Consider the following 17,074-nt stretch of genomic DNA (forward strand, 5'->3'; position numbering starts at 1 on the left):
CGTTATCCCAGTTGCTAACACCATAGATGTGCTGTGCTGCTTTCACCCCTTCTGTAGATGGAATCACACAGTTTGCAGGTCCTCTTCCTTAGCCGGCTCCTTTGCTCAGCAGTGTGTCTGGAGTTCCAGCAGCAGCACCTGCAGCTGTGGACATCTCACTTTCATGCTAGCAGTGCTCTATCATGAATACCACTGGCACTTGCCTCTCTCCTGATTTTCAGGACTATCATGAATGACACTACCATGGACATTCCACAGTATCTCTTCTGGTGAACCTGGGGGCACATCTGCACCGGGTGCAGAATGCTGGGTCCTGGGGCATACCCAAGTTCAGCTTTAAAAGATGCTGGCTATCGATATTCCACAGTGGCTACGCCAACTTACACCCCACCAATGGTGTCTTGGAGTTTAGGTTAAACCACATCCTTGTCAGCACTTGGAGCTGTCTGTCTTTTCCACTTTGGCCATTCTTCCAAGTGTGTAACAGTATCATGTTGTGGTTATAATTTGCATTTTCCTGATATTTACTGAGGATGAGCTTTTTTCACGTTTGCTGACCTTGTGAAGTGGAAATCCTATATTTAATTCCTCCACCAAACACGTTGTGTAGCTTGTGTTTCCCTACACATCAAGGTTCAAGGCAGAGACCAGTGTGCCCAGGATAGGCATGTCTATTGAGCAGTGTCAGTGAGAAAACTGCAGGGCTATCGGGATCAGAAGATGGTCTTTTCTTAAGAAAACTTGATTGGCAGCAGGGAATACAATGGGGGAAAGGGCTGACTGCTCAGAGGCAGGGCAGGGAGGCATCTGAAAGGTGCAGGGAGGAAGACTTCAATCCTGGGGAAAGGAGATAAAGTCCAGGAAGAATACATTTCTCCCTTTCTTCCTGGCTTGGTTTTTGACGCTAACCCTGAAAAAGACCTTCTCCACTTCATAGATGCTGAGTTTGGATAAAGTGAGATGAAGCATTTTACAGAGCTGAGAGGTTCTCTAGTCACAGGAAGCCTGCATATGGGCATCCTCCCAAATGGCATCCTAATCCTCGGCATCTCCCTTCCCTCCCAAACCTGACTATGGGTATCATAAGGCAGGAGCCACAGCTGTCTGAGCCATCTCTGTGCCTGGCATTTAGCAGACTTAAATTGATGTGGAGTAAATGAAGGCTGGGCATTTATTAAAGAGGAGGAAGAGGACAGAAATAACATGAAAGAGGACTGGATACTGAGGTCAGGTACTCTGATGGTTGCTTTACACAAACTACCACTCACCCCAAAATAGCTGGCAGGTTAGTCCTAAATCCTCATTTCAAAGATAAGGAAACTGAGGCTACAGAATGTAATGACATGCTCAGGGTCACAAGGCTGCTTACATGACTGAGGCAGAAGTAAACTGAGGTCTGCTGGACCCCAAAGCCTACTCATCCCTACCACCCTACTCAGCTCCATGGTTGACTGCAGAAGACAAGGCCTTGGCCAGCCACAAGTGGTCAACTCCATGGGCTCTCAGGGTCTCCTTCAGAGCCACCCAGCACCGAGGTTTCTACTAGAAGACAATAAAGTGTGCTGGTTCTGAAGAGGCACAAGTCCCCCCTTAGCCCCATAATAGCTGAATCCAGGCATGGTGTGGGTGAATCCCACTCCTGGTTCTTTTGCTTCCTGCAGAAAATTACAAAGTGGCAGCTGAGCAAAGGCTCTGGAGCCAGGTGTGCGGGGGGAGCACAGCTAAGATGGCAAGGGGTTCAGCAGCCATGACTCAAGCCAGCACAGGCAGTCGAGGGTCTCATGTTCCTGGTCCATATCCCAGTATGGCAGATGCACCTGAATGTGTGTTTGGAGCTCTGAGCTAAGGAATCTGGGAATGGCCAACCCGGAGATCCATTCCTTATCTATAAGGAACATCTGAATCACCCGCCCTTGTGAAGTGAAAATCTATGGAACACAGCTGTACAGGGCATTGAGGCCCTTTGTTTTGGGTTAAATCAAGCTTGTCCAACCCACAGGCCAGAGGTTGCATGCAGCCAAGGAAGGCTTTGAACGTGGCCCAACACAAAGTCATAAACTTTCTTAAAACATTATGAGATTTTGTGATTTTTTTTTTTTTTTTTTAGCTCATCAGCCATCATTAGTATTAGTGTATTTTATGTGGTCCAAGACAATTCTTCCAGGGTGGCCTAAGGAAGCCAAAAGATTGGCCACCCCTGGGTTTAAATGAAGGTTGCCAGGTAGAAGCTGTTAGGGAGAGTGCTAAGTGAAAATGCTATGGAAACTACATGCTCTTTGGGAGTAGTGGTTCGCTTGTTCAGCCAGCCATGGGGCCTTGCGGTTCTCCTGTCCATCCCACCGCCACTGGACTGTCCCTGTATGTAACTTTTCTGCAAATAAAACCCTATGTCTCATTTGCCGGCTCTGGGGCTCTTGTTTGAGCTCTCAAACATGGTGCCATCCCTATTGAAGTTAATAGGGGTCCCGTGCAAAGATGCCCACAGAAACGGACCAAGACCTTGTTCTATGACACTGTCAGATGTGCGGAAACACCTGGGGAGTGCATGGCCCCAGTCTGCTGGATACTGCAAGACCATCAGAGAAAAGTCTGATGCAGCCCACAGAGAAGGCTTGCCCATCCCAGAGAGCAGGTGTTGGGGTCAGGCCACTGTTAATGATAAAAATCCATCTCAGCATGCATATACGTGTGCATGCACACATGCTCATCCATTAATCCAAACCTGAAGCACTGTGACATGAAACAGAGCCCCCAGTACTGCTGTGCACCAGGGAAGGAGCCAGCACTTGCCAGGTGCCAAGCACACACAAACACTTTTACAGGCGTTACTTTCCTTAATCCTCCCATTAACTACCGGCAGAAAGCATTAGCATCTCCATTTTACAGATGGAGAAACCGAGCTGAAAGGAGGCACACTGACTGAATTGCTGTGTGGGAGCCAAGGCTCATGGGCTCTGGTGCCCACACGCCATCAGTTACACCATATTCAATGTCCAGGCTGCTTCTTCACGTGCCATGAGACCCTCACAAGGCCCCTGTCTGTGTCAACAGCTCACTGCTTTCTATAGGGAAATGGAAACAATATTGCTTACTTAGATCTTGCAGTGTGGCTGTGAAGAACAATTACTCAGAAAGATTATAAAGCACAGGAGCCCTACAAAATGGGATTTCCATGCTTAAGAATAATCATCTAGGAAATAAATACTGCAGACAAAAAGGTCCAGAAGTCTCTCCCTCCTTGAAAATGAGACTGGATTTTGTGCAGGCTTTCCTTACCTGCCAGTCTCAACAGGTAGAAGGTGGAAGCTGACCGGCTACCACAGGTGGATGGCTGCAGGATTCCACTCAGCCCCTTGGATACACCACGACTCGGCCAACAGCCACAGGCATCAGCCTCCCCATCTCAACCTGCTCTCACCCGGGACTGTACTCTAAGCTGTTTTGGGTGGTCAAGGATCATGCAGCAGCTTATCCAACTTTCCCCCGAACAGGTTTTTACTGTCAATTTCTAAACTTAAAGGAAATGGGGGGGAAAAGGAAAGGGCTGTGATGATTGGAAAGTCCTGGAGCCGTGTGTACAGAAGCTGGAAATGTCAAGGTCTGCGAGTATTCAACAAATGAAAGAGGAATCGTGTAAAAGCAACAGCTAATAAAAAAAGATTGTCAGATGCTGTGTTTTCCATCTTCCCAGCCATTACAGGAATAAAATTATCCGCGGAGAAGATCGAAAACCTTTTTCAAAACTAATACAATTAAGCCTCATTCTTCTGCCTCCTTTCTGCCTCTCCCCCTGGCTCCCCTTTAATCCTCCTATCTCCCGCACCAATCTCCATTTCCTGAGATGTTGGAGGTGCTTTCCTTTTTTTTATTATCACCAGCGAAATGCTGTGTTTAAGAGTCAGAAAGGAGATCATGCTTTTGCACCTCCTTCTGGAAGCATTTAATAACTCTTCACAATCATCTAGGAAACCTCGATTTTTAAAAAGCCTACACCTGCATATGTAAGGAGTTTGGACTTCATTTAATGAAGAGAAAGAAGTCTCATCCAGAATTTCCTCTCCTTTAGCAAAGCAGAGACTTGGTTTCTAAGAAGAGAACTAGGGTAGAGATGAGAGAGGAGAATGACAAGAGGAAAACGTATTTTAGAGAGGCAAAAATGCTGCGAGGCTCTTTTCCTTCCACCCGAAACAGACATGTACACATGCCTCTAGCAGCCAAGCCCAGGGAGGGAAACATGAGGAGCACAAAGGAGACCAAAGAATTGCACAAATAAAAAAACAAAAACACAAACAAAAAAAAAAAAACCCTGTGCCTATGAACATACGGGAAACTGTGATAATGAGAGCTATGGCTGGTGGAATTTTTTTTTACCCTTTTCTGGGATCTCAAATCACAATCCTTGTCATTATAAGCTACAGTCAAACCTGTGCATGAGGCTGCTCTGTGAAAGATTTGCTTGTTAAGGGCCACTCGGAAAGTGGCTCAGAGGTGCACTGCCGTTCCTCAGACTGTGGGATATCACCATCAGCACTCTGTGTTCATGGCATGTCAACTCCGGCCAGCCCCTAAACACTGGCAAAGGTGGACAAGCAGGTGATGATGGGGCATGGAAGAACCTCCCTCTTTTCCCCATGGCCTGGAAATCCAGAAACCCACGTTTCTGCCAGGCTCCACTGTGGCATGGCACAGGAGGAAACCCCTGTGGAAATCAGGCCTCTCAAGCAAACTGTCAATTTCAAAGCTCCAAACCGTGACAAATGATTTGCGAAGATTTGCCTGCAATAAGCTGATGGCTCAGGTTGCTTGGTATGCTGTCTCAGGCATGAGGGGGAACAATTTTTTTTTTAACCTCCCAACCATCCCCTCCCACGTTTTAAGCCATTTCTTTGAAAAATCTGTCATGATCCACAAATTAAACCAAAAAATAAGCAAGTTACCAAATGAATTTTCAAGAGTCGTGGTAGGGTTTTTTTTTTTTTTTTTTTTTTAAAAGGCATGATGATATTTTTAAATCTCATTCATTTCAAAGACTTATCTTTAGAAAAGCAGCGAGTGTGCAGCCGTAGTGCACTTTGATCTTCCCGACTCCCAGGAGAAAATCAATAATACAACTTTAATGTATTTGTATAGCAAGACATCACGTTATTATTATTTTTACCAAATGCAGCTTAACTAAAGTGGAAAAGGTATACTGGGACTCAGCACCGCCCTGTGGTGAAAGTGAATTTTTTTCTAAAATTGAACTACTCTAGAGCCAGCCACATTCAACAAAAAAAAGGTGGGGCAGTGGGGAGACAATTAAAAACCAATTATCTCCATGAATGCAACTTGTTGAAAGGCTCTATTTGGGTGCCTGCTGCAGAACGCAGGAGGGCATGTCCAAGGAGTGACTGACATTTGGGCGAATGGGCACTGGGCCTGCGGACTCCTCTCTCCCCCTATGATGGTGATGTGTTCTGGTCAGATGCCTTTAGGACCTGGCCCCGAGGAATACAGCCAAGCAGGAGTCTTACCTTCCTCTCAATACGCCCCAGCTGCTCCTTGTAGAAGGTGTCACGGCGTCTTAGCTCTGCCTCTCTGCTCTCCAGCTCCCTGGCCTGCTTGGAAGAGAACAAAGCCCACGTTAGCCAGCAGTGATGGTGCTGGAATGGTGCTGCAGGGAGAAGGCGACGGACATTTCTGCTCACATTCACAATGAGAACAGTAGCAATAATGAACTGAAAACCTTATGAAACGCCAGATCATTCACATATATTGTGCTTAATTTTCACAACAATCCTTCAAGGTGGGTAATTACTATAGCCGCTTCACAGACAAACAATAACATTTATTGATTATGGGAGTCCTGTTCACAGTGCTCCCACAGTTGTTTCCTTTGATCCTTACCATACTTCTAAAGGGCAGGTGGGATCATCGTGATCCCCCACTACAGGTGAGAAGCCAGATGACAACAGGGAGCCTAAGTAGCTGTCCGAAAGCTCACAGCCATTCAGAGAGTAGCTGGGGTCTGAACCTTGGTCAATGTAGGTGTGTCTGGCCGCTGGGTGTGCGGCCATGAGCCACACAGCTATGTGTTGGCCTTGGTATCCTTATGCTTGGAACCAGCACCTCCTCTGGGCGGAGGCTACCAGAATGCTCATCCTGAAGCTTTCAGGGCCTGTGCCAGCAGGATGTCTATGTGAGGAATGGGACACAGGACTAAAGTGTTGGGCGAAGATGCCTAGCCATCAGCACCTCCTTAGGCTAGAGACTGTTCACACAAATAGAGCCTCACGCTCTGAGCTGGAAGGAGCAGGGATCCATGCCTGCAGGAAGACAGGCACAGAGTCAGCTGGAGGGGTGCTGCTCCCTCACCCGCCTGATGGGGATGGCTGAGTCCCTGTTGGAGCACAGGGCCAAGGGCCCTCCCTCCAGGTCCAGTTAGGCTGAGGGCTCAGCTTACCAGGGCAAGCAACCTGGCAGACCTCAGGTTGAACTCAGCCCACCCTTAACTAGCTAGGCAACCTTGAACAAGTTCCTGACCTCCAGCTTCCTCAGGTATGATGTGTAAAGCTGGAAGGGACGCATAGCTGTACAGAAGGTTAAAGGAAACCCCAACAGACGTGGGCAGGGTCTCAACAGGCCTCCATAAAGGGTCACCAGCACATGGCAGGGCAGGGATATAAGTCCCATCACTGGGATACTCACGTCCCGAAGTCTCCGGGGGCTTCCCAGGACCAGGCCCCAGGGCCCGCTTCTACCCTCCACGGGTCAAATGTGGAACAACTCCACACTGAGTGTCAGGGTGGAGACAGTCACAGGGGCCTGGGGAGCTCAGGACTGCCTTTTGTGACTGTATGGAGGAATAACACCATCTGCTTGCTGTCTACCCCTGTGCTAGGGCTGTGTGTGCTCAGGTTCTCCGCTAAGTTCCTGATGGCACTTAATTAATCCTCACTACCCCCAAGAGCATAAGCTAGCCAGTGGTAGACTGTGAACCTAAGTTCATATGACTTCCAAGTCCTGAGCTTTTTCCTTTTAAGCCACACTATGGTATCAGCACATGGGTTTGAATCACTCAAAAATATGGGGTAAGACATGAACCCAAGTTTTTGAAAGCCCATCTCCCTGGCAGTGCTACTCCTACTGACATAGAACCTTGCAGAACAACCAGCAAGATAGTTTGTAATAAGAGCTGACCACTCACCAGTGCTCCTGAGTGCAAAGTACCAGGAGAAAGACTCAGGCGAAAGGGCCACACCAGGCCAGTGGGCTTGGGTGGCTGGCTGAACCCCTCCCTGAGAGTTAAGTTCTAACACCAGCTCTATTACTGAGTGGCCTCTAGGAAGCCTGAGCAAGATGCTGTCTTGTCTGTTTTCCCCTTACCTGTATAAGGGAGAAGTAATAACCTGGATCCCCAGGCAGCTGCAGAGGATCTAAAAATGCCAGGAAGGCTTCTGGAATGCCTCTGGAATGCCAACACTTCAGAAAAGCTAAATACAAACAGTGGGACTAAATGCCAGGAATTTCTCACAGGGTTTTTCAAAGTGTGCTGCTGAAGCTGTGTCCCAGGAATGCAAGCACGGCTAATCTGCGCTGGGCCTCTCAGCAGTCCAGCACTTAACTGTTACCAATCCCTGGTGCAGTCAGAGGAGAAGCTCGTCTGATGCAATTAAGCAGCCAGTAAAGGAAAGTCTCTGAGGGCTCTGGACCTGCCATTTTTTGACCAGCAGTCCCAGCCAAGCAGGAAGATGACATCTGAAGGCAAAACCATCATACGGCTCTTCAGCTGCCATTCTCTACAATTAAGTGAAGCAGCAGAGACAAGGAGGTGAGTCCACATGTCCACCACCATCCCACTGACACTGTGATGCCTCCTCTGGGCCGAGGCTACCAGAATGCTCATCCTGAAGCTTTCAGGGCCTGTGCCAGCAGGATGTCTATGCAAGGAATGGGACACAGGACTAAAGTGTTGGGCGAAGATGCCTAGCCATCAGCACCTCCTTAGGCTAGAGACTGTTCACACAAACAGGAAGAAACGTTGAGGACATCAAGGCCTACTTTTCTATTCATGTCCAATGCAGCACAATTCAGCAGTTAAGAATGAAATGAACTGTTTGGAGAGGGATGAGGCTGTGCCTCCCACTTGAATGAAAACTCCGCGATGTGCACCATATCCCCAACACCTTGGCTTCGTCACAAGTAAGCCACTAGGGTGGCAAGCTCACCGCCTCTAATTCATCTGCTACAAAGCACCGCCCACCAGCTCTGCTCATCTGAGATTTAGAATGCAATCCCAATGACTGACAATGGACAAGAGGTGACACGACAAATGGCTGTAGAAACTGAGTATGACACAAATGCCTGAGTGTCAGTGCCTGGCCCAGAGCAGACACTCAATGACCTGGCTGTGACGTATGGAAGAGCACATTGGGCAGCACCCGCCACTCCACACAGTTGCCCCGCAGTCTCATAGTGGCTTCCTAGCACTCATGAGAGGCCACGCAGCATGCAGCACAACTGTGGCTTCAGTGCCTGAGTGTGTCACTTACCAGAACACCATGAAGGACACCTCTGTGTGACAGACAGAATTGTAAAAGGGCTGAGGGCACAACAGGGAAGCCAGAGAGAGAATCTCTGCTATCATGAAGCTTAGATCCCAGTGGGAGATGCAAATGTGTGTGCAGATAAATAATTTCAGAGAGATGTGCTGGGGAGACCATAAGACAGACTCACTTGTAGGGTTAGCGGGTTGCTATTTTCCCTAAGGAGATTTCCGAGACAGTGTTCAGGGAAAAATTTTGGAATTAAGAATGTTGTCTCTAATATAAAGGTAAAATATCACCATTATGAACGTGTACTCAGCAGATGACAGTCTTTGCATAGAGAATTGAGGGAATCTGCATGATTTGGTCAAGGACCTCCTCCAGTCAAGACAACCCAGTGAGTTCACACTTTGATGCCTCTACCCTACTCCGAACACATAGCATTGGCAGATAAATTATAGAACAGGTGACCAAAAAGACACAGACAGGTTCAAAAACAAGATTAAAGTGTCCAATACCAAACAGAAATGCAAAGCAGTGGGTGGGGCTGAAGCCACAGGCCTGCTGGCTCCAAGTCTGGAGCAGGCAGAGGCAGTCAGGAACCCTCTTTATCATGCAGGGTCAGAATAAACCACATTCTGCACAAGTGGGGCCCTGAAGCCAGGCTGGCGACCTGAAGCCTAGGGATCTCCCTAAAATAAGAAGCTGATATAAAAAACTTCTGAAGACCTCCACTGAGGGACAGGGTTTTCAGTTTGCTTAAACCTAGAAAGCCCAGAAGCTACATATCCCACTCCTGGATGACAAATGAACCTAGTCACTCAGTTCCTGGCTCTGCAATATCACTAGGACCACTGTGGAGACAGGCCTCAGAAGGCCAAAATCAGACCTGGTCCCGCACTGGGATGCAGATGTAGGTGACAATAGAAATATTGAACTTTCCACTCCAAATGAACCTACAAACTGAATCTCAAATATGTGAAGAAACAGAATTTCTGAAAAGGCTACCAATAAAAGCAGTAACTGAAATATGAATTTACTCCAGATGACATTAATTTTATAGGACAATATGACAAAGGATTTCAAAAAACTTTTTATTATGCAAAAATTTAAACACAAGAAAGAAGAATATAATAAAACCCCAGATAGCCATCAGTAAGCTTCAACAATTAGAAACTAAAGAGATTTTCTTTCATCTCTACCCTCCACCTTCTCCACCCAAGTTTCTTACAGATCTCTTCATCTACATAGCTTCAATACGTTGCTCTAAAAAATAAGGACTTTTAATTTCTAAAACACAACCATAGTAGTATTGCATATCAAAAACAATTTAACATGAATTCCTTAACATCATCGGATATCCAGCCAGCATTACAACCTCCAATTGATAAATAATTTTAAATATGCATATTTAAGTTGCTCAAAAAGATAAAACGAAGTAACTTCTGATTTACAAAAAAGAAATTATGAACCTGAAACAGGCTAACCACTAAATAGGTAAAGATTATACATTTAAAATCTACTAAATAAAAAATTAAATGGATAAGACAAACTCTAAGCTGAGGACAGCAAGGGAAAAATTATCAAACTGAAATGAAGTATGGAGATTTGAGCAAGAATGTACCAATGGAAGACAAAGATAAAAAGTCGGGAGGATTGCTTGAGTCCAGGAGCTGGAGATCAGAATGGGCAACAAAGCGAGACTCCATTTCCACAAAAAATAAAAATAAAAAGTTGGCTATGGTGACACATGCCCACTACTTGAGAGGCTGAGGCAGGAGGATCTTTTGTTCCCTGGAGTTTGAGGCTGCAGTGAGTTATGATCGCACCACTGCACTCCAGCCTGGACAGCAGAGTAAGACTCTGTCTCAAAAAAAAAAAAAAAAAAAAAAAAAAAAAAAAAAAAAAAAACAAACCCAAAGATAAAAAGTCTGATAAAAGCTAAAAACTGTGGAAGACAGACTGATGGTCCAGAATGTGTCTAACAGCTGTTTCAGAAGATGAGAAGGGAAAGACTGGAGAGGAGAAGCGGGTAAGAGAGGGGAAGGAGGATGGAAGCCAGAGTAGAAGGCAGGTGAGAGGACGGGAGGTAGGCGAGGGGAGGGAGAAAGACACTGGTAGGCGTGAGTGAGGGAGAGTGGGAAAAGGGGAAGGGAGAGAGAGGGAGAGGATGGTAAACAGAAAAGACCAAATAAAACTATAGAAATAAGTGTAAGTAAATTGGTTACCACAAAAAGCACATGAAGGGGACCTCTAGGATGGCCCCTGATGATCTCCACCTCCTAGGCCTCATGCCCCTGTGGGATCTCCTCCTCTTGAGTGTGGGCTAGAACTTGAGACTCATTACTAATAAATAGAATATGGCAAAGTGATGGGATGTCACTTCCAAGATTTAGTTTTAAAAGACAGTGATTTCTGTCTTGCTCATACTCTTTTCCTTGTCCACACTGATGAGGCAAGCTTCCATTTTATGAGCTGCCTCCACTACCACTGGGAAGACAGGTCTCAGAAGGCCAAAATTACATAGTAAGACACTGAGGGTGGCCACTGACCAACAGCCAGTGAGGACCGGAGGCCCTCAGTCCATCAGCCCTCAAGGAACTGACTCCTGCCCGCAGTCATGTGAGTGAGCTTGGAAGCAGACCCTCCCGCAGTGGAGCCTTCAAATGAGACAGCAGCCCCAGCAGATACCTTGACTACAAGACCTTAGGGCAGAGGCACCCAGCTAAGCCAGGCCCAGATGCCTGACCCATAGAAACCACAAGATAATAAATGTTTAAGTCACTACATTTTGTAATTTGTTACTTAGTAATTGTTAACCAACATAAGATATGAACTGATTAATCTCACCCTTAAAAGAAAACTGATTATCAATTTGGATAAAAGAAAGGAAACAAAACCTAACGACTTGCTACTTACAAGAAACCCAAGCCCCCATACTAATGGTCTTACAGAAAAGAAGAAATCCTCCACTGGACATAAATATATAGTGTAATGTCTACTGTTTTATTTTGTTTACACAAAATGTTGAGCATTAAATAAAAACTTTAAAAATACACACACACACACACACACAAAGTGCATGCAAAAATAATGACTCTCCATATAGAGATAAAATACTGGAACCAGACACATTAATGGCCCCGACTGGAATTAAGACAAAGGGACTTTAAATAACTATGATTAATATGTTAAATAACCTAGTGGAAAAAGGTAAATATCATGTGTGAAGATATAGAGAATTTCCACAGAGTGATACAACTATCTTGCCTCCATTGTTCATGATGAGAAATCAGTCTTTCATATTACTGAGGATTCCTTGTAGATGATGAGTCACTTCTCTCTTGCTACTTCCAAAATCTTCTCTTTGACTTTGCCTTTTGACAGCTTGATTGTGAAGTTCTTAGGTGTGGATCCCTTTGAAATCTTGTGCTAAGCCACATACATAGTCTTGGTCTTTTAAAATCCCAGGAATAGCATATGAGCTTTTCAAAGCCTTCTATGGCCACCTCATTCCGTAGCTTTTCTTTTTAAGCTTTCAGGTTACCCTATTGTTTGCCCAAATTGTTATCTACCTCCCCAGGCAGCTATACTATTCAACAATTGCCTCTGCTTGTTTTTGACAAATGTCCACTGGGAAAAGGCTGTTGGCATTGGGCAACCTCTGAGTCAGGTTGTATAAAGACGGCCTTATAAGTGGGGTCTCTTTCAGGGAATCACCAGACAGGAAAAATAATGACATTTCTCTGGGAATGGGGCTTTGAAGAAGTCCAACCCTTTTCTGCCCCTACTGGTGGCTGGCAGGCTGCAGGTCTGCACTGTGCCTGTGGGCTACCGGTTTTCAAGGCTACTGTGGAGCTGCAGGGGAAACAGGGATGGGACATGATAAATTAAAATGCCACAAAGCTCACTTTTCTTACTCATTCATTTTTTTCTTGAACAAATGTTCCTGGATTGATGCAAGCCTTTGGTCAATTTTCAGAGTTCTGAAAAAATAGATTCTGACTACTTTTGCCAGTATTTTCATTGCTTTTATGAAAGAGGATTTTTAGAGGCCCTTATTCTACCAGTTTCACTGACACCACCGGAAACTATAAAACAGAACCAAATGGAAATGCTAGAAATCCATTTCTAGCATGATATGGCATGAATTCATGGATTTATTAGTATATTGGATGGAGCAAAGAATCAGTGAACTTGAAAACAAGGCATTATAAATTATCTAAATTAAAACATAAGGAGACAAAAGAATGAAAAATAAAATGGAACAGGGCCCCCAAGATCAACAGAATAATATCAAATATCCAAAGCATACATTTAATTGGAGTCCCAGTAGAAGAGAAAAGTGGGGTAAAAGAATTAAAATACATGGCCAAGAATTCTCTGGGGTTGATTGAAGACAACTAAGTCTGAGACAACAAATCTGAGAAGCTCAGAAAAATTCCAAGCAGGATGCTTTTATAAAATTCTTAAATAATTCCTTAAGTAATGGGATATCTTTGAACATAGATTATGGTTTTGAAAAATAATTTCTACAGCAACCCTAAAAAAGTAACCCCAAAAGCACAAATAGTCAATAGAGGAGATCATGGAATTCTAAATATATTGACTCATCCCCACTCTCCCCCACCAAAAACAAACCTGCAAGAAAGAAGCAAAGAGGAACAAAGAACAGATGGAACAAACAGAAATCAAACTTCAAGATGGCTGATTTAAATAGTCGCATCAGAAATCACATCAAATATAAACCGACTTAGCCCTTGTATTAGTTCCTATTGCTATGGTATGAAATTACCAGAAACTTAGTGGCTTAAAGCAATATAAGTGTCTTCTCTTACCATTCTAAAGGTCGGAAGTCTCAAACAGGTCTTATTTGACTACAATCATGCTGGTGGCAGGGCTGTACCTTTCCGGGGGTTCTAGAGAAGACTCTATTTCCTTACCTTTTCCAGTTCTAGCTAGAGGCTACCCCCATTCCTTGGCTCATGGCCTCACATCACCCTGACTTCTGCTACTCTTATCATATCTTCTTTTCTGTCTCTCCTGCCTTCCCCCTTCCCTCATAAGGACCTTAAGATTACACTGAACCCACCTGGATAACAAAGGATAATCTCCCCATCACATATCCTTAACTTAATCACACCTGCAAAGTTCCTTTTGCCATGTGAGAGAAAACATGCACAGGCTCTAGGTACTAGAAGGTAGACATCTTTGGGGGGTCATTATTCTTCCTATCACACTCCCCAATGAGAAGGCAAAGTCCTAACTATGTGTTATTAATAAGAAATAGCTTTTAAACACAAAGACACAAAAATTTGGGGAAAAAAAGAAAAATATATATTGTGCAAATGCTAAGTAAAAAAAGCTGGTGTAGTTATATTAATATTAATTAAAGAAGAATTCAAGATAAAAAATAAGACCAGATATAAAGAGAGGCAGTTCATAATCATAAAAGGGACAATTATTCAAGAATAACAATTCTAAATGTATAGGTACTTTTAATAAAACTCCTAAATACATAAAGCAAATCTGAGAGAATAAAGAGGAACATAAATAAATCCATAATCACAAATACTTTGATCTCTTGCTCTTAAAATATTGATAGAACAAGTAGACAAAAAAATCAACAAGGATATGGAAGATTTGAACAGTATTATCATCCAACATGACCCAAATGACATGTATACAACACTACATCTAACAACAGGAGGAAACACATGCTTCTTAAATACACGTGGAACAGTCACTGAAATGGACATCTTGAGCTATTAAGTTTAAAAGGATGAAATCATACAAAGTATGTTCTATGATTAAAAAAAGTATTAAATTAGAAATTGTAAGACACCCAGAAAATCCTTACTGTTGTAAGACACCCAGAAAATCCTCAAATGTTTAGAAAATAAGCATATTACTAAATAACCCACGAGTTCTAACCAAAAGAAACAGTAGTAATAGACTACTGAAAATAGACTTGGAAATGACAGATAATGCAATTAGCAGATGAGGACTTTAAAACTGCTATTGTAAGCATGTTGAAGGATTTAAAGAAAATGTAAACATAATGATATAAATGGAAGCTACTGAAAAGTGCCAAATGGAATTTCAAGAGCTAAAATGAAAGGCTGAAAAAGTGAATACTACCTTAGGAACCTGTGGGACAATTTCAATATCAAGTGGTCTAACATACATGTAATTGAACTCTTGGGAGGAGACAGTGGTAGTGGAAAAATATTTGAATATTTCAAGAATAGATGAAAAATTCCCAGATGTGTTCAGAAATATAAACCATAATCCAATAAGCTAAACTAACCAACTCAACAATATACACAATGTGATGAATGCAGTAATGCAAATATAAAAATTACATATCTGATCATCTAAAAATACATACTTTTCCTTGATTTGCAAAACAAAACACAAGCCTTACCCCAAAGAATTTCCCAGTCCAGATGGCTTCACCAATTTTAACAAATATTTAAGGAAGAAATCATACAACTTCTAAGCAAATTCTTCCAGCAAATAGAGGAGGAAACACTTCCCAACTCATTTTATAAGGCTACTATAATGATACCAAACCAGTATTCCTCAAGAAAAGAGACGTAAAAATCCTTAATAAAAAAACTGGCAAATCAGTTCCATCAATGTGTAAAAAAAGATAATACCCATAACCAACTAGGGTTTATGCCAGCAGGATGCTGGCATAACAACGTACTTCACCACACTAACAAAGAATAAGAAGACAATCATACGATCATTTTCAATAGATGTAACAAGAGCATTTGACAAAATATGACATCCATTCATGGAGAAAACTTCTAGAAAACTAGTCATAGAAGAAAGTTTCCTCAACTTGATGAAGGACATGTACCAAAAAAATCTATATAAATATCATGCTTATTGGTGTAATATTGAAGGCTCTTCCCCTAAGACAGCAGAGAAAAAGTTTAAGAAGATTTAGAGTATCTGATTAATAAAAGTAACAAGGTTGATCTAACAGACATATTTCTAGAATCTCTACTCCCAAAATTAAATATCTACATTCTTTTACAGATGAATGGAACATTTTAAAAACATCCCACTCTTGCAGGTCACACCCACCAAAAAAAAAAAAAAAAAAAAAAAAAAGAATTTCAGTGCAATGAAAAGGACAGTTAAAATGAGTTGTGGTGATATGTCTTCTCAAATAATTTGTGGGCTAAGATAAAATAATGATAGAAATTTCAAAATTACAAGAATAAAAGTTCTACATTTAAAAAAATGTATGATACAGTTGATGTGGTGTCTATGAGGTAAATGTACTTAAACGCAAAATTGAGATTTAAGCAAATTATTCATTTCATATATGAATAAAATAGGATTCAGATTAAGTGGCCTGCTGCATCACACAGGAGCAGGACTATGAAGACAGATTCCTGACTCCCAGGTCAGCAACCTCACATTTGGGGACCACGTCATTCCATTCTAAGCTGTGTGCTTTGACAATGCAAAAATCATTGGTGGATCACCAAACTTAGAACTAATCTAAGAACATGTATTATAACCATGCTTCTCAAATGTTTAAAGTGCATTTGAATCACCCAGGATTTTGATAAAAGGCAGATTCTAACTTCTAGATTAGTCTAGACTCATGAAAATTGGGCCCAAGATTCTTTGGGTCTGGGATGGGCCCAGGGTTAAACAGTTCTTTTTTTTTTTTTTTTTTTTTAAAGACAGAGTCTCACTCTGTCCTCCAAGGAATGGCCAGTGACATGATCTTGGTTGACTGCAGCCTTGATCTCCTGGGCTCAAGTGGTCCTTCCACCTCAGCCTCCGAAGTAGCTGGTACTACAGGCGCATGCTGCCATGCCTGGCTAATTTTTTATTTTATTTTTGGTAGAGATGGGATTGTATTTTGTTGCACGGGTTGGTCTTGAACTCCTGGGCTCAAGCGATCCTCCCACTTAGGCCTCCCAAAGTGTTGGGATTACAAGGGTGAGCCATTATGCCTGGACTAGATTAAACATTTCCAACATTCCCAAGTAATGGTTTTGTTTTGCTTTGAGACAAAGTCCTGCTCCTTCTCCCAGGCCAAACTTTAGTGGCATGATCACAGCTCACTGCAGCCTCAACTTCTTGGGCTCAAGCGATCTTCCCACCTCAGCCTCCTACTAGCTGGGATCACAGGCACATGCCATGATGCCCAATTAATTTAAAAAAAAATTTTTTTTTTTTTTGGAAAGATGGGGTCTCCCTATGTTGCTGGGCTGATCTCAAACTCCTGGGCTTAAGCGATCCTCCCATCTTGACCTCCCAAAGTGCTGGGATTACAGGCATAAGCAACCATGTCCAGCCTAGGTAATGTTAATTTGAGTACTAAGGCACTAGATGATGCCTATGGAAAGATAAATGATGGTTATAGTGAGATCGAGAAAACCCTGCAAGATCCATGATGGGTCTAAATTATGTTCCTCACAACCCTTACTTTAGATTAATGACAATGCACTCTAATTTTAAAAGATAATAAAGAGTAAGGGCTTAAGGGAACAGGCTTTAGACTCAGAAATAGTTAG

The 17,074-nt window shown here is 43.1% G+C and overlaps 1 protein-coding gene across 23 annotated transcripts in view; it reads right to left on the minus strand.

Annotated features, from left to right (window-relative positions):
* The window catches only part of CHCHD6 (coiled-coil-helix-coiled-coil-helix domain containing 6), a 246,887-nt gene that overhangs the window by 106,015 nt on the left and 123,798 nt on the right, over positions 1-17,074 (minus strand). For 16 of the 23 annotated variants that reach the window (XR_013413425.1, XR_013413424.1, XR_013413428.1 and 13 more), the window contains one exon: positions 5,514-5,597. Coding sequence is in view for 18 of the 23 variants with exons in the window: in XM_077990940.1 (XP_077847066.1) it covers positions 5,514-5,597 (84 nt within the window). In the remaining 5 variants the exon portion in view is untranslated. Of the gene's footprint in view, positions 1-5,513; positions 5,601-17,074 lie in introns of all 23 variants that reach the window. The other 7 variants (XR_013413426.1, XR_013413427.1, XM_015129933.3 and 4 more) reach the window with 1 other exon arrangement.

The sequence above is a fragment of the Macaca mulatta genome, chromosome 2, assembly GCF_049350105.2.
Source record: "Macaca mulatta isolate MMU2019108-1 chromosome 2, T2T-MMU8v2.0, whole genome shotgun sequence".
Classification (NCBI taxonomy): domain Eukaryota; kingdom Metazoa; phylum Chordata; class Mammalia; order Primates; family Cercopithecidae; genus Macaca; species Macaca mulatta.